Consider the following 20,693-nt stretch of genomic DNA (forward strand, 5'->3'; position numbering starts at 1 on the left):
TTTAGTTGTACATTTATGATATTTGATTACATTTTGCTTTCCTTATCTTTATTTATTGTATACCTTTGTTTGATTTGATTTTGATTTACTTATGGTTATATGTTGAATGTAAAGTTGAATTGTTTCCCCTCTTAATTTGTAATGGGCCCATCCTTTCCTTTATAAACTGTTGCTTTGTTCATTTGAGCAGGTCAATAGTTTTAGTTTGTTTGTTTTTTTTGTCTAATTGTTTTGATCTCATTTTCTGTTTGTTTATTTTTCTTGTAAGAAGTTTATGAGTTTGTAAAGTTGTTTTTTTTCTTGGGTTCAAATAAAGACCCATTTTCTTTTGCAAAGCTTGTGTTCCTTGTTCTTGCCTCTTGGTCCCTCACATGTGGAAATGACAATACCACGTGATTGATGACGTCTGAAGCTTCGAGCGTCATGCAGGATCGGAAGGTCGGGACAGCTGGTCCTCATCTGAAGCAGAAAAGGGAAATGATTATCGAAGAGGCATTATTTAAACGATTTAACACTACACTTCCCTATAACATCATTTATATATTTTTAAAACAGAACACAAAATAGTTTTCAGTTGCTATAATTATGATCACATTCTTGTATATGTTATATTATTGCTCAATATGTGAATGCATTGGCCAGGATACACATGACATGAGTTGTGTCTCATTGGCAGAAATTAATTTAGATGAGATTAGACAGAACTGTATTGATCCACACTTGTATGTCACCGACTTCCGAAGCTTTGTTTGGTCACGTGCTTTTCTGCTCTGTGGTGATTTGTTAGATATAGTAGAGAAAACGAGTGTGACCACCAGATGTCACTAATGCGCATTGTGTTAAAAGCTTCGAGTAATGAACCTTTTTTCGGCACAATTTGATGAAAGCCTCAAATGCTTCAGAAAGCCTCGGTTTCCCATCAGTTTACCATGCTTTAATGTTTATTTATTTATTCACACACTGTACATTATTGTAGCTCCTGTTGTTCCTACTGTAGTCGATTTCTAAAAAGCCCCTCCTTCTGGAAAGTGTAGTGTGCTCTGATTGGCCAGCTGACCCAGTGCATTGTGATTGGCCGAACACCTCAAGCGTGTGTCGGAAATGTAACCCTTACCATAATCCCCCAAATTCCTTGACCCAAACATCCAAACATCCCTGACCCCAAACCCCCCCAAAAAAGTTGCACTAACTGGTCGTTACAAGCAGCATTTGCCGTCAGGCAGACAGCTAACATAAACATATTTTTGCTAGCCTACCTGCTGCAAAATTACACCATTTGTACAAGACAAGTAGAGCTATTTTATCCAGTGTAATTTATCACTTACCACTATCTTGTTTTACTTGCATAATTCCGCTTCATGATGACTGCCGAGGATGTTTTGTATTTTGCCGGCAGCAGAGATCACGTGGTTGGCTGGCTGCTGTCAGCGACTACTGAGGGGGATCCCGATAACAGTGTCATTGCACTTTACTGCATTGACTATCAAAGGGGCGCTCACACAGTTTGTCATTGCATTTTATTCTTAACCAGTCGTTGTCTTGGGGCCCCAGGCCAGCTCGGGGCCCCAAGCAATTGCTTGGTTTGCCTGCCTTGTCGCGACGGGCCTGCCCCTGTGGTTTGGTCACTACCCTGATGCTCCTTGGCTGGGGGCGTCTCCAGACAGGATCATCTTTGACCCTTCAGAGCCATGTCCGTTTGGGCTGATTGAGATGAAATGTCCAAATGTTAAAAGCTACGTTGACTGTCCATATTTGAAAATGGAGTCAGGCAAATTGGAGCTAAAAAAAAAAAACATGCTTATTACTGGCAAGTGCAGGGGCAGATGCTAATTGCAGGAATGGATTGGTGTGATTTTGTTGTTTCAGCTGAGGAAGACATACTCATCCAAAGAGTTTACAGAGACAGTGAGGTTTTGGATGCAATCAGAGAAAATGTAGACAGGTTTTATTTCTATGTCTACATACAGAAATGCCTAATGCCTAATGTCTAATACTTCAAGAGTTGGTGTTAGTAGTGTTTCCAATTAAATGTTGTATGTTCTGTGTGAAATGTAAAGATGTTTTTATGATTAAGAGCAATACAATTATTTTAACACTGAGCACCCCAAGAAAAAGACATGTTATTTATTACCATTGTACTCAAGAGAAGGTAGATGTCTCTGGCACTACAACTGCATCTTTAACAACTGTAAACTGCAAATTATTACATGACCATGCCTGTGATTTTTAGGTGTTTTTTATTGTGTTGCACCTTCAAGTTCTCACAATTCATAAAAATATTTACAAACTATATACAAGACAATTTAGAGACAATTTACAAAGTGATAATGTTATTCTTATGAATACTGTATGTTTAACACAAAAAAAGTTAATATCGATCTCTTTGGAAGAAGATATGGCTACAGTTTCTCAATTCATAATCTCCATTTCTTGACCAGAGGTCCATTTTGGTAGTTTGGTAGAGAGGAGACAAGCAACTGTGAAGATTTGGTTTATGCTCCCTGCAATGGAGAGAGGGATAGTGGTATCAAACAGTTTATTCTCTTTTACTCTTCTGATTAACCTTTCAATGTGCACCCTCAAACGGGCAATGGATTGCGCCTTCAGAACATCCACCTCTGACATTTGGGCCCTCTTGGAGAGGAAGGCAGGACGATGAACAGGCCCAGGTACAAGGTCATCCACCAAGAATCCCTTGTCCACCATTATGGCCATGTCAGGTGTTAAGAGTGATGTAATCCCTGACTGACAAAACACCTCCCTGTCACTCATGGAACCCTCAAAGAGTGTTGACACAAAAGTCAGGGCTCCGTGAGGGGACATGCCCACCATAGCCTTAAAGGCGCAGTGGGACTTGTAGTTGGAAAAAACGTCACTCTGAAGGAGAATGGATGAAGGTGTTTGACACCGTAGCTCTGTACAATCAAGCACTACTTGTGTGTCGCTGTAGCAGCCATCAAAGTCGTGTGGAAGACTAGCCTTCACAGCTGCAGGAGACATCCATATACAGACCGAGCCCAGTAAGCTGTAGAGGAAGTTGGCCCAGGTCACAATGATTCGGCTGACTGTTGCTCTGTGGATGTTGAATCTATGACCCAACTCTCTCTGGGTACAGCCAGTGGACAGGTATGTGAGGAAGAGGAAGAGCTCATCTATCAGCAGCAGTTTCTGGGGGGAGATGAGTTTAATGAGATGAGTAGGGGTGTACCAATATATCACAATACAAAAATGCAACAATATGAATCATGGATAGTGAATATCTGTTTTGTGTATAGTTCACCCAAAATTAAAATTACTGTGATAAAAATAAAATCCAGTTTACAGAGTTTTAGTGTCAGTACGACATTAAACTACTATATATAATGTTGAATATAATGTATGATAATACAATGGGGGAATATTTGAGGTTCCTTATAATGCCAAATGTAACAGAGTGCAAGCATATTCGTGTACAATAAATCTGTGTATCAGCTTTAGAATCTTGAATATTGTTATTCTGGTGTCTCTATTGTCCTGTGCATTGGGTTTCAGCACCAAGTCCAAGGCAAGCCTGTTCATTTCCACCCCAATGTAATACCAAATTTAGCACTTTAATCAACAGTACATTTTTGTTAACCTTTTTCCATGTTTTGAAGTATTGCAATAATATTGTATTGTGAGTTCAGTATCTCATATGTATTGAATTGTGAAATGAGGGTATCATTACACCCTTATTAACCCTCTGAGGTCGGCAATCACGCCGGTGTGATTTGCTCGTTTTTTTTTTTTTATCAGTTCAAACGAGAGTCCAAATACTCTGTTGACTTTGATGTTACAAACCAGTTTCATACATCAATTGATCCTGTTATGTGTGTATTATTTTTGTGTATACTCACAATAAAAACAAAGTGTTGTGCTTTTTGCCAAATAAAGAAAAATAAACACTAAGCGAGTTCTGCTTTCTCTCTGTCAGTGAAGTCCATTCTGAAACGCGTCCGAAAATGAACAATAACTCAGCGAATACTCAGTCAAACAGACATACAGACACACAGGCATGAAGCTTGAATTCTCTTCTTTTAAATGAAGTAATTTATATAACAAACAAATATTCTCAGTTCATGTAATCTGTAAGAAAAGAGCGAGATGTCAGTCGTTCTCATCTCATCTAATTATTTTTAATTTGACCACGCCCACGAGAGTGTGCGCTATTCAAACGCAAATGACTGAGGCAATCCTGCAAACGCCCCCATATCAGCTCAAGAAAACACAAGTTTAATCAGATCATTGTACTTGCTTACACCGTCTCGCGGCGCTGTCAGGAATTTTTTTCAATTTCAGTTTGCCAATTTTTGCTCATATGTTAAATATAGTATGTTTTGTCAAAAATAAAGTAATCAAATAATCCATCAAATCCTTAACTTTGAAATATGTATGATAAAATGTATACTTTAGTTTTTACAAAGAAAGATTACACTTGAATTGTTGTTGTAATTGTAACCTTTTTAATAAAAATATATATTTACAAGATAGATGTAAACAAACTATTAAAAGGTAAATATAAGCCTTTTCTTTAAAAAAATTTTTTTTGTGTTTTATTAGTGACAAATTTGGGGAGAGGATAAAAAATCCAAAACTGAAAATACAGTATGAGAATTAACTGGACAGTTACTAGACATGTTTTCCTTGGATATTATAGGCCAATTTGCAAGCACAATTTGTGAAAAAATAAAATAAAAATTGAGATGCTTCCAACTGTTGCTCTTGCATTATTTCTTGTGACTCAGTGACACACCTGAATGAATGGCTCATTAAGTATGCGGGCCCCATTGTCTCCTCAGGTGTGAACCACTAAATATGCATGATGGTGTTGGACGTTGACGCCCACTCCGCATATTGCCTTTCCAAACAGAAAATGTTTTGCAAAATTTAAATCAATGTATTGTGTTATGTGAATGATTAGGCAGGATGATTTTCACATCATTTTGAAGAAAAAACTCTAAGCGACAACATCCATCATCCAGTCAAAAGTCTTATTGACACATATTTAGTATGTGTTTTGTGGCCTTATTTCAGAAACTTTAGTTTTTAGTTTTTTCAATAACCATGCATAAACATTATTCTCTCAAAAATGCAAACATGTACATTCTTGTTGCTCACATATTATGGTAGTCCTGTTTGTGCTAAATAGAGTGTAATTACACCTTTGCCATTAATATGTTTATAAGCAACTGAAAAAAGCACAAATGTCAGGGCATGTCAGAACATCTCAAGGACCCCAAAAACACCTTAGACCTCAGAGGGTTAATGAGTGTCAGTTCAAAACCATCCTTTTCATGCTTTGGTATCTGTGTGAGAGTGTGTGTGAGAGAGAGAGAAAAAAAAACTTACAGTTGGTCTGGTTAAAGGGCTTTCAATTGTTGTGGTAGTAGCATAGGTTTTCTTTGCCCTGGTGAACCTAACAATTTTTGCTGCTGCTGCCTCGATCAGGTTCCAGAACGCCATCAGATGCTTGTATGAGGGGAATCTAAAATACAGTATTACAATTAAAATTAGTTAAAAAGACAGAGATAAAAATAATTACTGTTAGTCGTTCAGTAAACAGTTATGAGAAGATGTTGCTATTACAACTATCTTACCTGGTGTAAAATCTGATGTCTTCAGGCGACGAAGCAAACCGTTTAAGTCCAAAGGATGAAATGTTTGGAGCTGCTCTCTCAGCGTTTGATTTCCCTCAATGCATCTTCATACCGCTCCCGGTCCACACATACAGTACGACTGGCCCTGTAGTCGTGGTCCATGACCATCGGGACCATGACGGGTTGCTCGATGTCTTCATCAGGCCCCGGCAGGTCCGGTTCTGGACTTGGTGGTCGAGATCGGCGCTCCCAAACACCGGCCCGTGACACCTTAGTGTAGTTATTCCACTCGAATAACGATGGAACACAGCCTACTGCTAAAACCCGTCTACCCTTAGCAGTAGTGTGGATGTCATTCTCGTGGGAATTGTCGGCTGCATACCTTGGTATGGGTGGTCACCGAAAATCGTGCCCTCCTTATTTTGTGCAGCCACTGCGCACGAAGGTTGGTGTCCTTCGGGAAACAGTGGAAGCTCAAATGGGTGTTATATCGACTTGAAGCAGAGCAAAGTGGCACACAGCAGTGCTCCTTAGATCCACCTACAGTTCTTAGAAATTTAGATGCGTCACGCACATTATATCTTTTTTTTTCGTACAACAGCAGCACTCATCTTGTTTGTTTATAGCGGATGAAGACAGGAAGTAAACCGGAAACAGATATGCCGGCTTCTGACAATAGCGGAAGTTTGTCACTACGCTTGTGCACGTAGCCTATTATCCATTGTTGCTTTTACAGCTACAAAGCTGGAGCACTAAATGATATTCAAAGTCACATTTCACGCTTTTAACATTTAATAAAGCACATAAACAGCACCTGAGATTATCATCGCCACACTTTGTGTTTGTTGTTCCAGCGCGACGTCGCAGAAATTTAAACCGTTTCTAAATTAGAATCGTCGCGTGTCGCCGTCGCACCTGGTTAGGACAAACACTCTGATTAACATGGAAAAGATACCTTTTATCGCGTGTCGCGGTGTCGCGTGTAGTTAGGACACGGTGTTATCCTCAACTTCATGTATGCAAAAGACACAATCAACCTGTACAATATCTACACAAAAGTGTGTCTCCATACAAACCTTCAAAAACTACCGTTCAGCTAGGGCTGGGCTATATGGCTGAAAACTGTATAACAATAGAAATGTTTCATATCGGTCGATATCGATAATTATTGATATTTTTTATGACCTATTTAAAGGACCAGGAGACAAATATATTACATTTAAACATTTTGGTAACACTTTATAATAACTGCACGCTATTAATCATTTGTTAATTATTAGTAAACAGTTAATTCGTCATTTATAAAGCATTAATAGACATTAATAAGCAGTTTATAAATATGGCTATAAATGCTTTGTTCTTGATTTATATTCATATCAATAATGTGTTTAATAATTGCATTTTCATACTTGAAATGAAGTATAGCCTTATTTACAAACTGGTAATTTAGGAGTTGTCAGTGGTTCATAAGATCACTTAGAAAGTGTAAGTAAATGATGAATAAACTGTTTATTATTATTCAGACATATAGTAATAGTTACTTAGTGTGTTAATAAATGCTTGATTAACATGTATTTCTACTGTAATCCAGGGTTAATTCAGGTAGTTATAAAGCATTTAGTAGTGGTCAGTTCACTATTTGTGTGAGCTCATCTAAAGTGAGGACTAAAGTGAGTGCCTTGTAAAGCATTTATAAAGGAGATTTAAAGGCTGTTAAATATTTTTATGTTCTGTATCACTGTGTTGTGTTTGTTTCCCTTTTCTGTTTAAAAGATCAATTAGCCTTTAAATCTCCTTTATAAATGCTTTACAAGGCATAAATAGTCCTCACTTTAGATGAGCTCACAAAAATAGTTAACTGACCACTTCTAAATGCTTTATAACTACCTGAATTTACTACATTTACTTACACTTTCTAAGTGATCTTCGTAATCAATGACAACACCTAGTTTGTAAATAATGGTAATGTAACTGGTTTGTAAATAATGCTATACTTCATTTAGAAATGATAAATTGATCATTAATAAAGTATGAAAATACAATTATTAAACACATTATAGATATGCTTATAAATCAAGAATAAAGCATTTAAAGCCGTATTTATAAACTGCTTATTAATGTCTATTAATGCTTTATGAATGATGAATTAACTGTTTACTAATGCTTAACTAATGATTAATAGCGTGCAGTTATTATAAAGTGTTACCAACATTTTTTATTTTAACCTGTTAACCTGCAACCTTGAAAAATCAACAGTTCATGATCCCTTTGCACTAAAAGCACAAGTATTATCTCATTTGAAAGCTGACACCTAGCAGTTTATTGTAAATGTAGAATTATTGTCATAATGAAAAAAAATAGTTATAAGTAGCTTCAAAATTTTGTTTTTAGAAATTTATTTTTATGAAACATTTTCATGAAAATAAAATTGAAGTTGGCACTGTAGCAATCTAGAAATGCACTGCAGCTAAAGCCACATGTCTGACCATGTTATATGTAAAATCTGAAGATGATAAGTCTAAAACTCTGTATTTAGTTAAATGTTTTTCAAGATCATGTCATATGCCTTTTTTATTAGACTTTAAAATGCTACTGATGTTTAGTCATCATCTATTCAGTCTTTTGTCTCTATTGTTTTGTGGTGCAAACGAGCCCCATTCAGTCTCAGTCTCCTCATGCACACATTCACACCTCTCCAGCCTGGTTATGGCTCTAAATATGCATTTCTTTTGTCTGCATTATAGTTACTAATGACTGGCTATTCACAGGCTATTCATAGAGTTTCAATCCCTAATTTCTTTTATCAAAGTTCTCACTGTATCTAACTGTATCAAATGCCCTTCTGGAATAAAGAAACATTTCAGTAAGCATTCCTATTTAGAAAAAAATATCATAAAAGTATAACTGCTAGGTTGCAGGTGCACCTAGAGCTAGCTAGCATGTTAGCTTAGCACACCATCAATACACGACAATTTATGAGATTAAAACCATTTTTGCGCTCCAAACTTACTTTATAACGCAAGTCGAGTGTTTTAAATAATTTTCTGTGATCTAATTTGGATTCAGATAAAAAAATCTGACAGAAAATATACTGTTTTATAGTATTCTGCACAATGATAGTCTATATAGATTAGCATTACATTATAAATATAATCTATTATTATGAAAATACCTGGCATGGCTTGAAAAACACAGGCAAATCAAATATCATTGCAATCATGCTTATTGTCTTCAAAACATCTTTATCTGCATGTTACAGCGATCTCTCAGTTAGCTGTGTGTGTGTTCGAGGCTTCCTGGAATGTCACATGATTATGGCTCTTCTTCATGTTCCATATATGGACTATTATTGTGCATGTAGCGCCCTCAGGCTATTGGTATGAATTGAAAACACAGTATATAGAGTACCAAGCGCTCATAATGATTACATCGACGTATTTTGGGTATAAATTCAATAAATATTATTCCTGTCTATAGAAATCTGATGTAAACCTATGAGAATTTATCAATATTTCTCCAAATCTGCACATTTTTGAGCTAAAAGCCCTGAGGGACGTTGTTTTGTCAAGTGCTGTCATGACGACAGCACAGAGTTTTTTTTATGAATGAATGTGGCTGACGCTCATAATTCATATTAAAGTTTATCGACTCATTTTTTCATTTCATAACTCCTGACATAAATTAAGAAATAACTGTCGCTATAAGTTTCTCAGAATACAATAGTGGTCAAATGCTGAAACTTGAGTCTTATATCTTTTTAATGATGTATAGTTTGTCAGGGTATAACATTAAATCTGATAGTAACTTTGAACTAAATAAAAAAAAAACTCTTAAGTGCGCGGGCGCACTGGCAACGGTTAACAGGTTAAACTTAACCTTCCTCTGATTATAATCCCCTCAGTTATAAAGGCAGGAATGTCAACACAACACGCCGCATAGAGTCTAGGACAACTCGAGGTATCGCACACCGGACGCGCACTTTTTCAGTTTATGGCCAGCAATATTGTTATATTTAAGGACATCATGGAATTAAGATAATGTCTGTACTATGTTCTGATTGTACTGTACAATTAAATACAATCGTTGCTAAGTCTGCAGTCTGAACACTTTACCTCAGAGCATCCGTTAACTGAATGAATTGAGAATCTCACCTATAAATCCGAATAACATCAGAGATTTTCATTCAGTCAGCTCATTTTTGTGAATGAATGTAAAACTAAATGTATATTGTAGCACATGGTGAAGTCAGTATATACATTAACGACGAATTGAGACAAATATAATGTCAATTTAATATAAAACTATGTAAATGGCGCTCTGTAGCGCGGCAGGATTTTGACCACGGTCCTGAGCCGTTGCTGGGTGCCACGGACCGACGCCGAATGGCGCTGCCGGTGTGTGTACACTCATAGAGAATAATGTGTTCGAGTTTTAAAGACATGGCGCTATGAACTGAGAAAGTGCGCGTCCGGTGTGCGATACCTTGAGTTGTCCTAGACGCGACGCGGCGCTGCGCTTCTCGTCCGGTGTGTGACCCCCTTTACATGACCGGCTGATAGCGTGTCACCCAGTATGTTGCTAGGTTACCAGAGAGTGAGTAAATTTGTTCATGCGACCAAACTTGCTTCGCAACCTCTGGTTTCTTCCGACGAAGAAAAAAAAAATTAACGTTTTATCGAACGCATTTTTTATTGATATTGATTACGTGTCTATCGCGATACATATCGTTATCGTTTTATTGCCCAGCCCTACGTTCAGCACTAAATTACTCTAGAAAACACTCAAACTGGAGACTTATTAATAATATTTCAGTAACACTTTACAATAAGGTCTCATTTGTTGACAATGCTTTAGTTTACAACATCTGTTAATTACTGAAGATTAGGGCCAAGCAATAATAAAAAAATAAAACTATCTCGAGATTAAAGTCATTATAATGCAAGATCAAACTTGTTAAATTTAGAGAAAAAAAGTTGAAATAAAATGTTAAAAATAAACTCATTATACTTTGACAATATATTCGTTGTTTTGAGAAAAAAAGTTGTGTTTTCGAGAAAAAACTTGTTAAATTTGGAGAAAAAATGTAAAATGTTGAGAATATTCTGAAAATGTTCTCTGTGAATTCAAAATGCCATCAATAAAATGCACCTGTGTTCGTTGTCCATAACATACGCCTGCCCATACCATAACCCCACCGCCACCATGGGCCACTCGATCCACAACGTTCACATCAGCAAACCGCTCACCCACACAACGCCACACACGCTGTCTGCCATCTGTAATTGTAGATTGTAATTCTGTCAGAGGATCGTTGAAATCTAAATGAAGTCTTAAAGGGGTCATGAACTGGATTGTTTTATTATTTTATAATGTTTCCTGGGGTGCCCTTATAATGTTAGTATGATTTTTACATCAAAAATTGTCATAATTGATAAATAAAAGCCATTTTTCCAAGCCTGATTTCAGGCTCAGATTTGAACGCTCAATTTTAAGGGGCGTGTCTGCTGTGAGACTGCAGTGCAAACGCCCACTGCTGTGATTGGCTGACATGCTTGCATATGAAATAGCTAGTATTACATGAACTCTCTCGAAAACTTTTACTACGTTTTTACTATTACAGCTATCGAGATTAACAAATCGTGAAAAGTATCGTTTAAAGCATTATATTTAAATCTATTCCATCACATGAAAGGTTGCAGCATGATGAGCACTGAGCAGATGACAGACAGTCTGTTGATCGCGTGAATAAAGATCTTATCATTGCAACGCAATTTTTGCACTCTCACAAATGCTTACTCCAAATCACAATGCAAACACGATGTGAATACACAGTAAGAGCTTCGTTGTGTAGTGTAACAGTGTCATTATTTCATCACGAGTTTGGTAAGTGTCTCGCGGCTCGCGCTGTGCTGTTTGATTGACAGCTTGGGCGAATGGAAAGGGATCGTTCTTTGATCGCTTTCTGTATATAATTTAATAACAGTTTTAAAAGGATTATTTTCATAATACTACGAGAAATTATGTGAAGTTGATCGTTTAGTCACTGATGCATAAACAGTATTGAACGAAAGAGAAATATCTGAACTTGAATAATTACACAGAAATCACTGATCGCAGATCAGGCATTAGAATACACATGGTTACTTACATGTTGCTGGCAGATCCGTGTCGGGAAATTGTGATTGACTGATTTAATAAAGTTTAACCATGCTGGAATCCAAAGGAAGCTTATGCAGACTGTCTTCTTCCACAAACAGGCGCTGCACAATATTTAGTAAACAGCATGTTTATTGCTTAGAAGTAGCTCGATCCGGTTTAGCAATCATCATGTCGTCCTATGTTATTTAGCATGTTTGGGCGAATCGGTGGGCGGGGCTAAACAGGCCGTGTTGAAGTAGGCGTTGATCTTCTTTTGTGGAGGTGGTGTTTTATCCTCTTTGACGTCATAGTTCCCCACTTTGAAAAACGAGTCGTTTGCTGAGCCTGATGTCTATAAAAGCTTTTATTGGACTAACAAGGTAGTTTTCAGTTCTGAAACTTAAAGGATATTATTATAGTATGATGATCTCTTATATGTCAAAAGCTCAAGGAAATTTTGATTTCTCAGTTCATCACCCCTTTAATTTATAACAGTGAAGTCACTGTATCTTCAGTCTCTGGTGATTCTGTTGACTGTGAGTCTCTGTAGTGGATCCTTATTCACCATCAGATGATCATCAGAAGATCAGACTGTCGTCTAATAACTAAAATAAAACCACATGAGATATTACGTCTGTCACATCTTTTCATAAGAAAACTAACTAGATAATCTATATTAATTCATCCTCAAACATGATAATATAGCTTCTATCTGATGCTCAAAGTCACTTTACAAAATCAAAAGCACATGAAAGGTCACTTTCACACAGCTGATACAGAACCAGCTGAAATGATCATTACACTCACTACAAATTTAATATCAGTTAATAACAAACAACCCAAATATCAGATTATCACACACATAGAGACAGTTAAAGGGGAAAAGCTGAAAAATTATGGAAGTAAAATAATGGCAAATATTTTTTAAACAAAAAAGCCTGTGTAAGGACCACCCATTGGCCCAACTACGGAATCCAACGGTGGGCAAAGGAATAATGCGTGTATGTCTTTTCAGCGCTCCAGTGAAGTTCACTTAATTTATTGTAATTTAGTTTCAATATTATTTTAGCTCCACGCTTAATCTGACTCCAATTTCAAATGATAATCAAATTTAGATCGTATTTCTGATTAGAAAATAATCATAAATATTGATTATGAATTCATTTAGAACTTTGATTATTCTGGGCATCTCATAATTTCAAATATTCGTTCATTAATGACTGATGTCGCTTTGAGACGTCACTTTGCAAATGTGCGCTCACGCTCACAAACTAGCCAGTCCTGAAATAGTCAGAGGGTGCAGTCCAACTATTTTACCCTAAGCGGCCGCTCACTGCTGACCCGTAGGTGTAATTTTTTGTAATAGTTGCAGCGTACAACATGCTAAGTCAGGGAATAGTCAGAAATCGGAAGGTCTTCCTAAGATGTGCCCCATGGTCCATTCAAAGTGCCTTCAGTTTGATCTATCCTGGACAGAGATTTGCGGAAACACCAGACTGCACTTTAATCTACTAAAATTAATGATTTCTGAAACTTCAGAATAAATCAAGATGTAACATTTATTTGTCAGGTAAAATTGTATCATGCCAATTACACAAGTAAATGATTAAAAGACAATTCAGAAATAATAAATACATTACATAATTTACTCAAAGATGACTCTAAAAGCAAGCAATGCATTTCTGACAGAGACACACAGTGGTGTGTGTCGGTTTCCAACAGGAAAACACTGAAACGCTACTGTATGGGGGTGATCCTGGTAAAGGGCCCCAAAGACTGCTCTGACACCTAGCATTAAATACCCAGACCAAAACAAAAGGGTTATACAAATATTGTTTAGAGTTGCAGAGATAAGGAGGAAGAAAATTTTGGACAGGCAATGTCCTGTGCTCTGTCTTTGCTATCTTCTGTCCAGGGTGCATTTTATGGCTCTATTGCGGGGTGAGTTTTGTCTTAGCAGGAAAATCAGTTCTTACACCTATTGAATTGCACTACTTGGCATTGCATTGGTAGCTGTAAACATGTATTTTTAAACAGTTACAATATTTTGGAAGTGAAATATGAAAGGTGAATATGGATTATTTAATTTTTAATAATGAAAATGTGTTTGAAATGTTTTGAATTGAAATATTCACAGCTTAAATATACCATATACCGAAGGTGAAGGCGGGAACCAGCGAACATTCAAACATATTTAATAAATAAATAAACAAATACAAAAATGAAAGTATAAGCCAGCAGCCCCTCGCGGACGACTGCTGGCCACACAAAACAGGAACAAAACATCAAATAAAACTCAGGCCTGTTCCTCTCTCTCTCTTCACTGTCGTCCGTGAGAGATACGAGACTGGTGCGTCGCGCAGGTGTCGCTCATCATTATTCACGCCACCGGCCTCGTGCCGCTCTCTCACGGCCCTCGGCCTCATCATCTTCGCCACAACCTAAAAAATACAATGCATGAAAATGCAAGCACGGTTAATGCAATGCCTATTTTTTTCAAGTAGTGCAATTCAACTGGCTTTTTTATTTCAAAAGCATTTGGCATAATTTTACTTCCATAAAATATACATTTACATTTTACATTTATTCATTTAGCTGACGCTTTTATCCAAAGCGACTTACAATTGCTATACATGTCAGAGGTCGCACGCCTCTGGAGCAACTAGGGGTTAAGTGTCTTGCTCAGGGACACATTGGTGTCTCACAGTGGATTCGAACCCGGGTCTCTCACACCAAAGGCTTGTGTCTTATCCACTGCGCCATCACCACCCCCTAAAATATAATATTAATATTATTTTCCCAATCAGTCACAACACTACGAGCAGAATTAAACTCATATTAAACACAGTTTAAAGTTCAGAGACCTGCAAAAATGAAGCTCAATTGAAGAATCTTAAACAAAATATTCACACACACACACACACAAACACGTGGGGCCCTATCTTGCACCCAGCGCAATTGACTTTGTACACAGACGCATGTATCATTCCTATTTTTGTTGCCTTTGGCTTGCTCAGTTGGGGATATTTGGGGATATTTAATTTAATTAATCAATCAACGATACTATTGATCAGCATTACCAAACGTGGACGTTCCACTAGAAACAAACATTGATGTATTGTTTTAATTTATTACTGTGAAGCTGCTTTGATACAACCTATGTTGTGAAAAGCGCTATATAAATAAACTTGACTTGACTTGACTTGACTATTTTGCACCCGCGCAAAGCGCGCGTTTCCCTCCACAGAAGCACGTCGCTAAACTAGGGAATGAACTTGCGCTCCCTGGGCGGTTCAGCGCAAAAAAGGAGGCGTGTTCCGGCGCAAACGTTCCTTCATGCTATTTTGCAGGTTTAGAAAACAATTGCGCCACTAACCAGGAAAAAATAGTTTAAAGTCAGTGGCGCGTTGCGCATGTTATTCATATGCTATTTTAAGGGCGCATGCTTGGCCATAATCAATGTAGCGTGTGCACAACGCGCATACACTTTGATTCTCTCATCTACACAGAAGCAGCAGTTTTCATCTTTGCAAATCATACATTATTACGATAGATAGATAGATAGACAATTTATTATAAAAGCATACATCTAGCTTACACATTTACCCAAATTATCATACGCCTTTTTAACCTAAGTTAATTTGGGTGGGTTTCTCCATCCCCAACCTTCCTGACGAGAGCGTTGCTCTCCTTGGCTGTGAACCGCTCCTGGCGCGCGCCTGGCAAATCCGCCGTTATAATAGGAATACGCTTTAGAACAAACGCGCCTGCTCTTAAAGGGAATGTGAGATGACGCTCTGATTGGTTTATTTCACGTTACGCCCAAACCACACCTATGAATAATGAAGCTGCTTCAGACCAACCCATTTTAGATGCCCATTTAGCCTGGCGCAAGAGTAATTTATCCCGCCGGGAAAATAGCAACAGCGCCAAGACCCGCCCACAAAGTTACTTGCGCTTTGCGCTTTGACACTTGCGTTTCAGATCGTTAAAATAGGGCCCGTGGTGTTACTGAACCTGGTAAAATTTCCTTTTATTTCTAGTGAGTAAAACAGCCATTTGAAAATCGTTAAGACCTATTCTTACACTAGTTTCTCCAGTTTATAATGGGGATCATCCTTCAGGTTCTTCAGCAGCTTCACTCCTGAGTGTCCTAGATTATTATTTGACAGATCCAGTGTTCTCAGGTGTGAGGGGTTTGATCTCAGAGCTGAAGCCAGAGCAGCACAACCTTTATTTGTGACTCTACAATTATGCAACCTGTAGAGAACAATGACACACATTAAGCTTATATCCAGAGATAAACATGACACTTAAAATTTAATAACATAATACTATCAATATGAAATATATACAAGTAATCATTAGTTCACATTGTTAAAATACATCAGTTAGGATTAGGGGATTCAATATACAGTTTGTACAGCGATCTTCTTCCAATTCCTCTGTCTATTAAACCTTTCACAAAATCATAATCGCAACATTCAAATCTGTGTTCAGTAAATCAACTTTTGATAAAAACTTGGTGCTTAAAATAATGCATTTATCGATTACGTTTTGCCACTAGGTGGCGACAAGTGACTTGAAATTTTTATTTGTTATTGAATTATTTATTCAAGAGAATGTAGTACTGTATGATGCTTCTGAAATAAAACTCAGAAAGATGTGATGAATTGTTTTTGTAAATATGACTCATCTTATACATCACGTACAGTCTGTATAAGTGTATGATTTAACTTTTCCCCATAGTCTAGTCTGGTGTATCGTCCCAGCCCTAGTGTGTGTGTGAGTGTGTGTGTGTGTGTGTGTGTGTGTGTTTGTGTATACATATTTTATGTACTTAATGACATTTTGTGATTTTCCGTGATCTAATCTAAAGTGAGAACTATTTATGGCTAATACATTGTTAACAAAGCATTATCTAACTCTTTACATAAGAGCTAATTAAACAATAACACTGTTAATGACAGTGATAATGAATGAAGAGCTCACTATTTGTATATAGTCTCTTAATATATTAATTACAGCTTATATACTATTAAATACCATTCATTAACTATAAACTAATAGTTTGCAAATTATTTATAAGCGCTGTGTTACTGTATACTTGTGATAAAATGTTACCATTATTTCAAACTGGTCGCATTAAGTGGAATTGTTCCTTTTGTGTGTAATGGAGTGATTCTTCTTTTTCAAAAATAACACAAAATAAACAAAGTAAAGATGAATTTGACTGATAGCATTATTATTATTATTTTCAAGACTTCCATATATTGATATATTGTTATTGTGTGTTATTTTGACCATAATAATCATGTAGTGATAAATCTGATATGGTGACAGTCCTGGTTCAGGTGAAACACACACCACTTCCCTCTTTTCAGCTGCACACACACATTTTGAGGAAATGCTCACGCTTTTACAAGGGTCTGTTTGCACAAGCATTACAAGTTGATTTACACCAAACATTTGTGATTTAAAACACCCTCTTCACTGTATCCTGCATCTGTTGTCTGGTTTGTAGTTCATCCTGTTTATTTAACTATTAGTTTTACTTTCTTTTGGGGGATAATCAGGGCCGCTTTAAGACTATAAGGGGCCGCTGGGCTTTACCTCTTGATGAGCCCTTCATCCACCAGAACTATTTCCTACATTCACTCAATCTCCTTAAATCACAAAGTGCAAGTTATCAGCCTTTTATTTTGAAGGAATTAATACCATTAACAAAACATCCAAACCTATAGGTCTGTCATATAAATAATATATAGACCTATACAAATATCTCTGCATGAACTACATATTGGAGTGGGGTGAAACAGAAATCTCTTTATTTCAACATAAAAAGGAGTTTGACTATATACTGGACTGTTTTAGTGTCTACAACACAACCATATTCAATTAATTTGTCATTGCAATTGATGAAGTAGTGAATTAGATCATTCAATACTGAGGGAATTTGACATTATTTTTTTGGTAATATTCCTCACCTCCAGATGGGGCTCACGCCAAAGGATATATTGTATGAACTATCTACTGTACATATTAATCCTTATTCACTCCGAGTCTTTATGGTAGAGATGATCTTACCACAGTTCCTCCAGTTTACAGTGAGGATTCTGCAGTACAGCAGAGAGCAGCTTCACTGCTGAGTCTCCTAGATTATTCCCAGACAGATGCAGTATTCTCAGGTGTGAGGGGTTTGATCTCAGAGCTGAAGCCAGAGCAGCACAACCTTCATCTGTGACACCACAATACCTCAAACTTTAGAGAACAATAACACACATTAAGCCTATATCCAGAGATAAACATGACACTTCAAAAATAAAATAACAACATAATAATGTCAATATGAAATGTATATAAAAACTCATTAGTTCATGTTGTTAAAATACATCAGTTAGGATTAGTGGATGAATATACAGTTTGTACAGTATAAAAATCATTATTTCTATGGAAAGTCCCAATTAACATGGAAACCTTACAACAATACACTACAATACAATATTCATTTATAAAGCACATTTAAAAACAACCAAGGCTGACCAAAGTGCTATACATAGCAGATAATAAAATGAAGAGCAGTACAGAACAAAAAATAAACAACTAATAAAATAAAACAAAAGAAAAAAATAAACAGTAATCGTATCAGAATCAAGGAGCATCAAAAGCAAGAGAGGACAAAAAAGTCTTTAAAGAAGATTTGAAGATGCAAACTGAAGGAGCCAGTCTGATATAGAGAGGCAGACTGTTCCAAAGTTTAGGGCCTGCAGTCGCAAAAGCACGGTCGCCTCATTTTTTTAAGTCTGGATCTAGGCACGATGAGAAGGCAGTGATCACTGGATTTCAAAGTACGAGAAGGAGTGTACCGACAGAGCAGATCGGTCAGGTACTGGGGGCCAAATTGTTAAGAGCTTTATACACAAAGAGTAACATTTTAAAATCAATTCTAGATTTGACAGGTAACCAGTGAAGTTTGAATAAGATAGGGGTGATCGACTCATACTTGCGTTTCCCAATAAGGAGTCTATCTGCTGCGTTTTGCACAAGCTGTAGGCGAGAGAGAGAAGACTGAGATAGTCGAGATATTACGAATGCATGAATCACTATTTGAAGATTACTCCAAGTAAAGGTTTCACTTTAGAGAGTTGGCAGAGGTGAAAAAAGCATGACTTTACAACAGCACTGATCTGTTTCTCGAATTTTAAATTGTGGTCGAACAGAAAGCCCAGATTTCTTGCGCAGTGGGTTTTCGTACGGTGTGAGAGAACCACGGTCAACATCAGGCACACAGTTTTCCTTGGGCCCGAAGATAATTATTTCAGTTTTATTTTCGTTTAGGTTTAGAAAGTTACTTGAAAGCCAAAGTTTAAGATCACTTAAACAGGCAAACAGGGGTTGTAGACCATTTTTATCATTATGTTTTAAAGGAAAATAAATCTGAGTATCGTTGGCATACAGATGAAAGGATACTTCATATTTATTAAAGATGGAAGCCAGAGGTAACAAATACAGAATAAACAATATGGGGCCGAGGATTGATCCCTGTGGGACTCCACAGTTCAGAGGTACACTAGAGGAGGATTGATGACCAATGCGGACACTAAAACATCTGTTGGTAAAATAAGAGCGGAACCACTGCAAGACTACACTTCGAAAGCCCACGGATGTCTCCAGACGTCGCAACAGGACCTCATGGTCAACTAACTCAAATGCAGCACTCAAATCTAATAAAACTAGAGCCAGTGATTTTCCAGAGTCAGTTTCAGTGAAAATATCACTTGAAGCTTGTAAAAGAGCAGATTCAGTACTGTGTAAAGCTTTAAAAACCAGATTGAAATGTTTCGTGGAGAGAATTTGCAGATAATCATGGCGCCCTCCGTGGCAGACGTGTTTGCTCGCTCCACTTTTGAATGCCGTATTTTCTTTTATCTTTGTTTGTTTTTTGCTTTTTTTGTAATGCATAAATGTGATGCAATTTTAACATATAACAGGCAAGCATTACTGGACATTGCAAATTCAGCCAACCGCTTTAAATGTACTGCTGTTATACCACTGGAGCTACAACTCTTTACTCGCTCCCGAAACTCTCGCCACCACTCCCGGGTAGGCCTGGAAGCACCGAGTCTGGGTGAGGAGGCTGATCCGAGGAGAGTGCTCCGGAGACGGCGACGCAAGCGAGGCAAGAGGGGAGGACTCCATGTTAGGCTAAAAGCCCGTACTAACCGGCCACCACTACCCAGTCTTTTATTAGCTAACGTGCGATCTTTAGAAAATAAATTGGACGAGCTGAGAGCAAGGATTACATCACAACGGGAAGTAAGAGAGTGTTGTGCTCTGATTTTTACCGAGACCTGGCTCTCAGAGAAAGTACCGGAATCCTCAGTCCAGCTACAGACTCACTCCGTGCACCGGGGAGATCGGACTGCAGCCTCTGGTAAGACCAAAGGGGGAGGAGTGTGTGTGTTCATTAATAATTCATGGTGCAAAAATATACAGACTGTTCATAAACACTGCTCACCAGATGTGGAGTTTTTAATGCTGAAGTGTCGCCCATATTATCTGCCGAGGGAATTCACTGCTGTGTTTTTAGCCGCTGTTTACATCCCTCCGCGAGCTAACTCCGCGGCAGCACTCGGAAGGCTTCATGATGTTTTTAGTGCATTAGAGACGGCTAACCCCGATGCTGTTTTTATTGCCGCTGGTGTTTTTAATCAGTGCAATTTACGGACTGTGCTCACAAAATATTATCAACATGTGAACATTCCTACCCGTGATAAAAACACATTAGATCATGTCTACAGTAATATACGTTGTGCATACAGGGCTGCACCACGCCCCCATTTTGGACTCTCAGACCATATTTCTTTGTTTATGTACCCGGTCTATAGACAAAGACTCAAACAAACAAATCCTGTCATCAAACAAATTAAGCACTGGACT

General features: G+C 37.5%; 1 protein-coding gene across 3 annotated transcripts in view; it reads right to left on the minus strand.

The window, feature by feature from the left end:
- Positions 1-12,109: 12,109 nt before the first annotated feature.
- LOC307167425 (NACHT, LRR and PYD domains-containing protein 3-like) overlaps positions 12,110-20,693 on the minus strand; it is a 70,668-nt gene continuing 62,084 nt past the window's right edge. Inside the window, exons 8-11 of one of the 3 annotated variants that reach the window (XR_013822780.1) lie at positions 17,841-18,014; positions 15,840-16,013; positions 14,376-14,525; positions 13,294-14,194 (exon numbers count right to left, since the gene is read on the minus strand). Coding sequence is in view for 2 of the 3 variants with exons in the window: in XM_079886524.1 (XP_079742650.1) it covers positions 14,179-14,194; positions 15,840-16,013; positions 17,841-18,014 (364 nt within the window). In the remaining variant the exon portion in view is untranslated. Of the gene's footprint in view, positions 14,195-14,375; positions 14,526-15,839; positions 16,014-17,840; positions 18,015-20,693 lie in introns of all 3 variants that reach the window. The other 2 variants (XM_079886524.1, XM_079886525.1) reach the window with 2 other exon arrangements.

This window comes from Squalius cephalus, assembly GCF_949319135.1.
Source record: "Squalius cephalus genome assembly, chromosome: 11".
NCBI lineage: Eukaryota > Metazoa > Chordata > Actinopteri > Cypriniformes > Leuciscidae > Squalius > Squalius cephalus.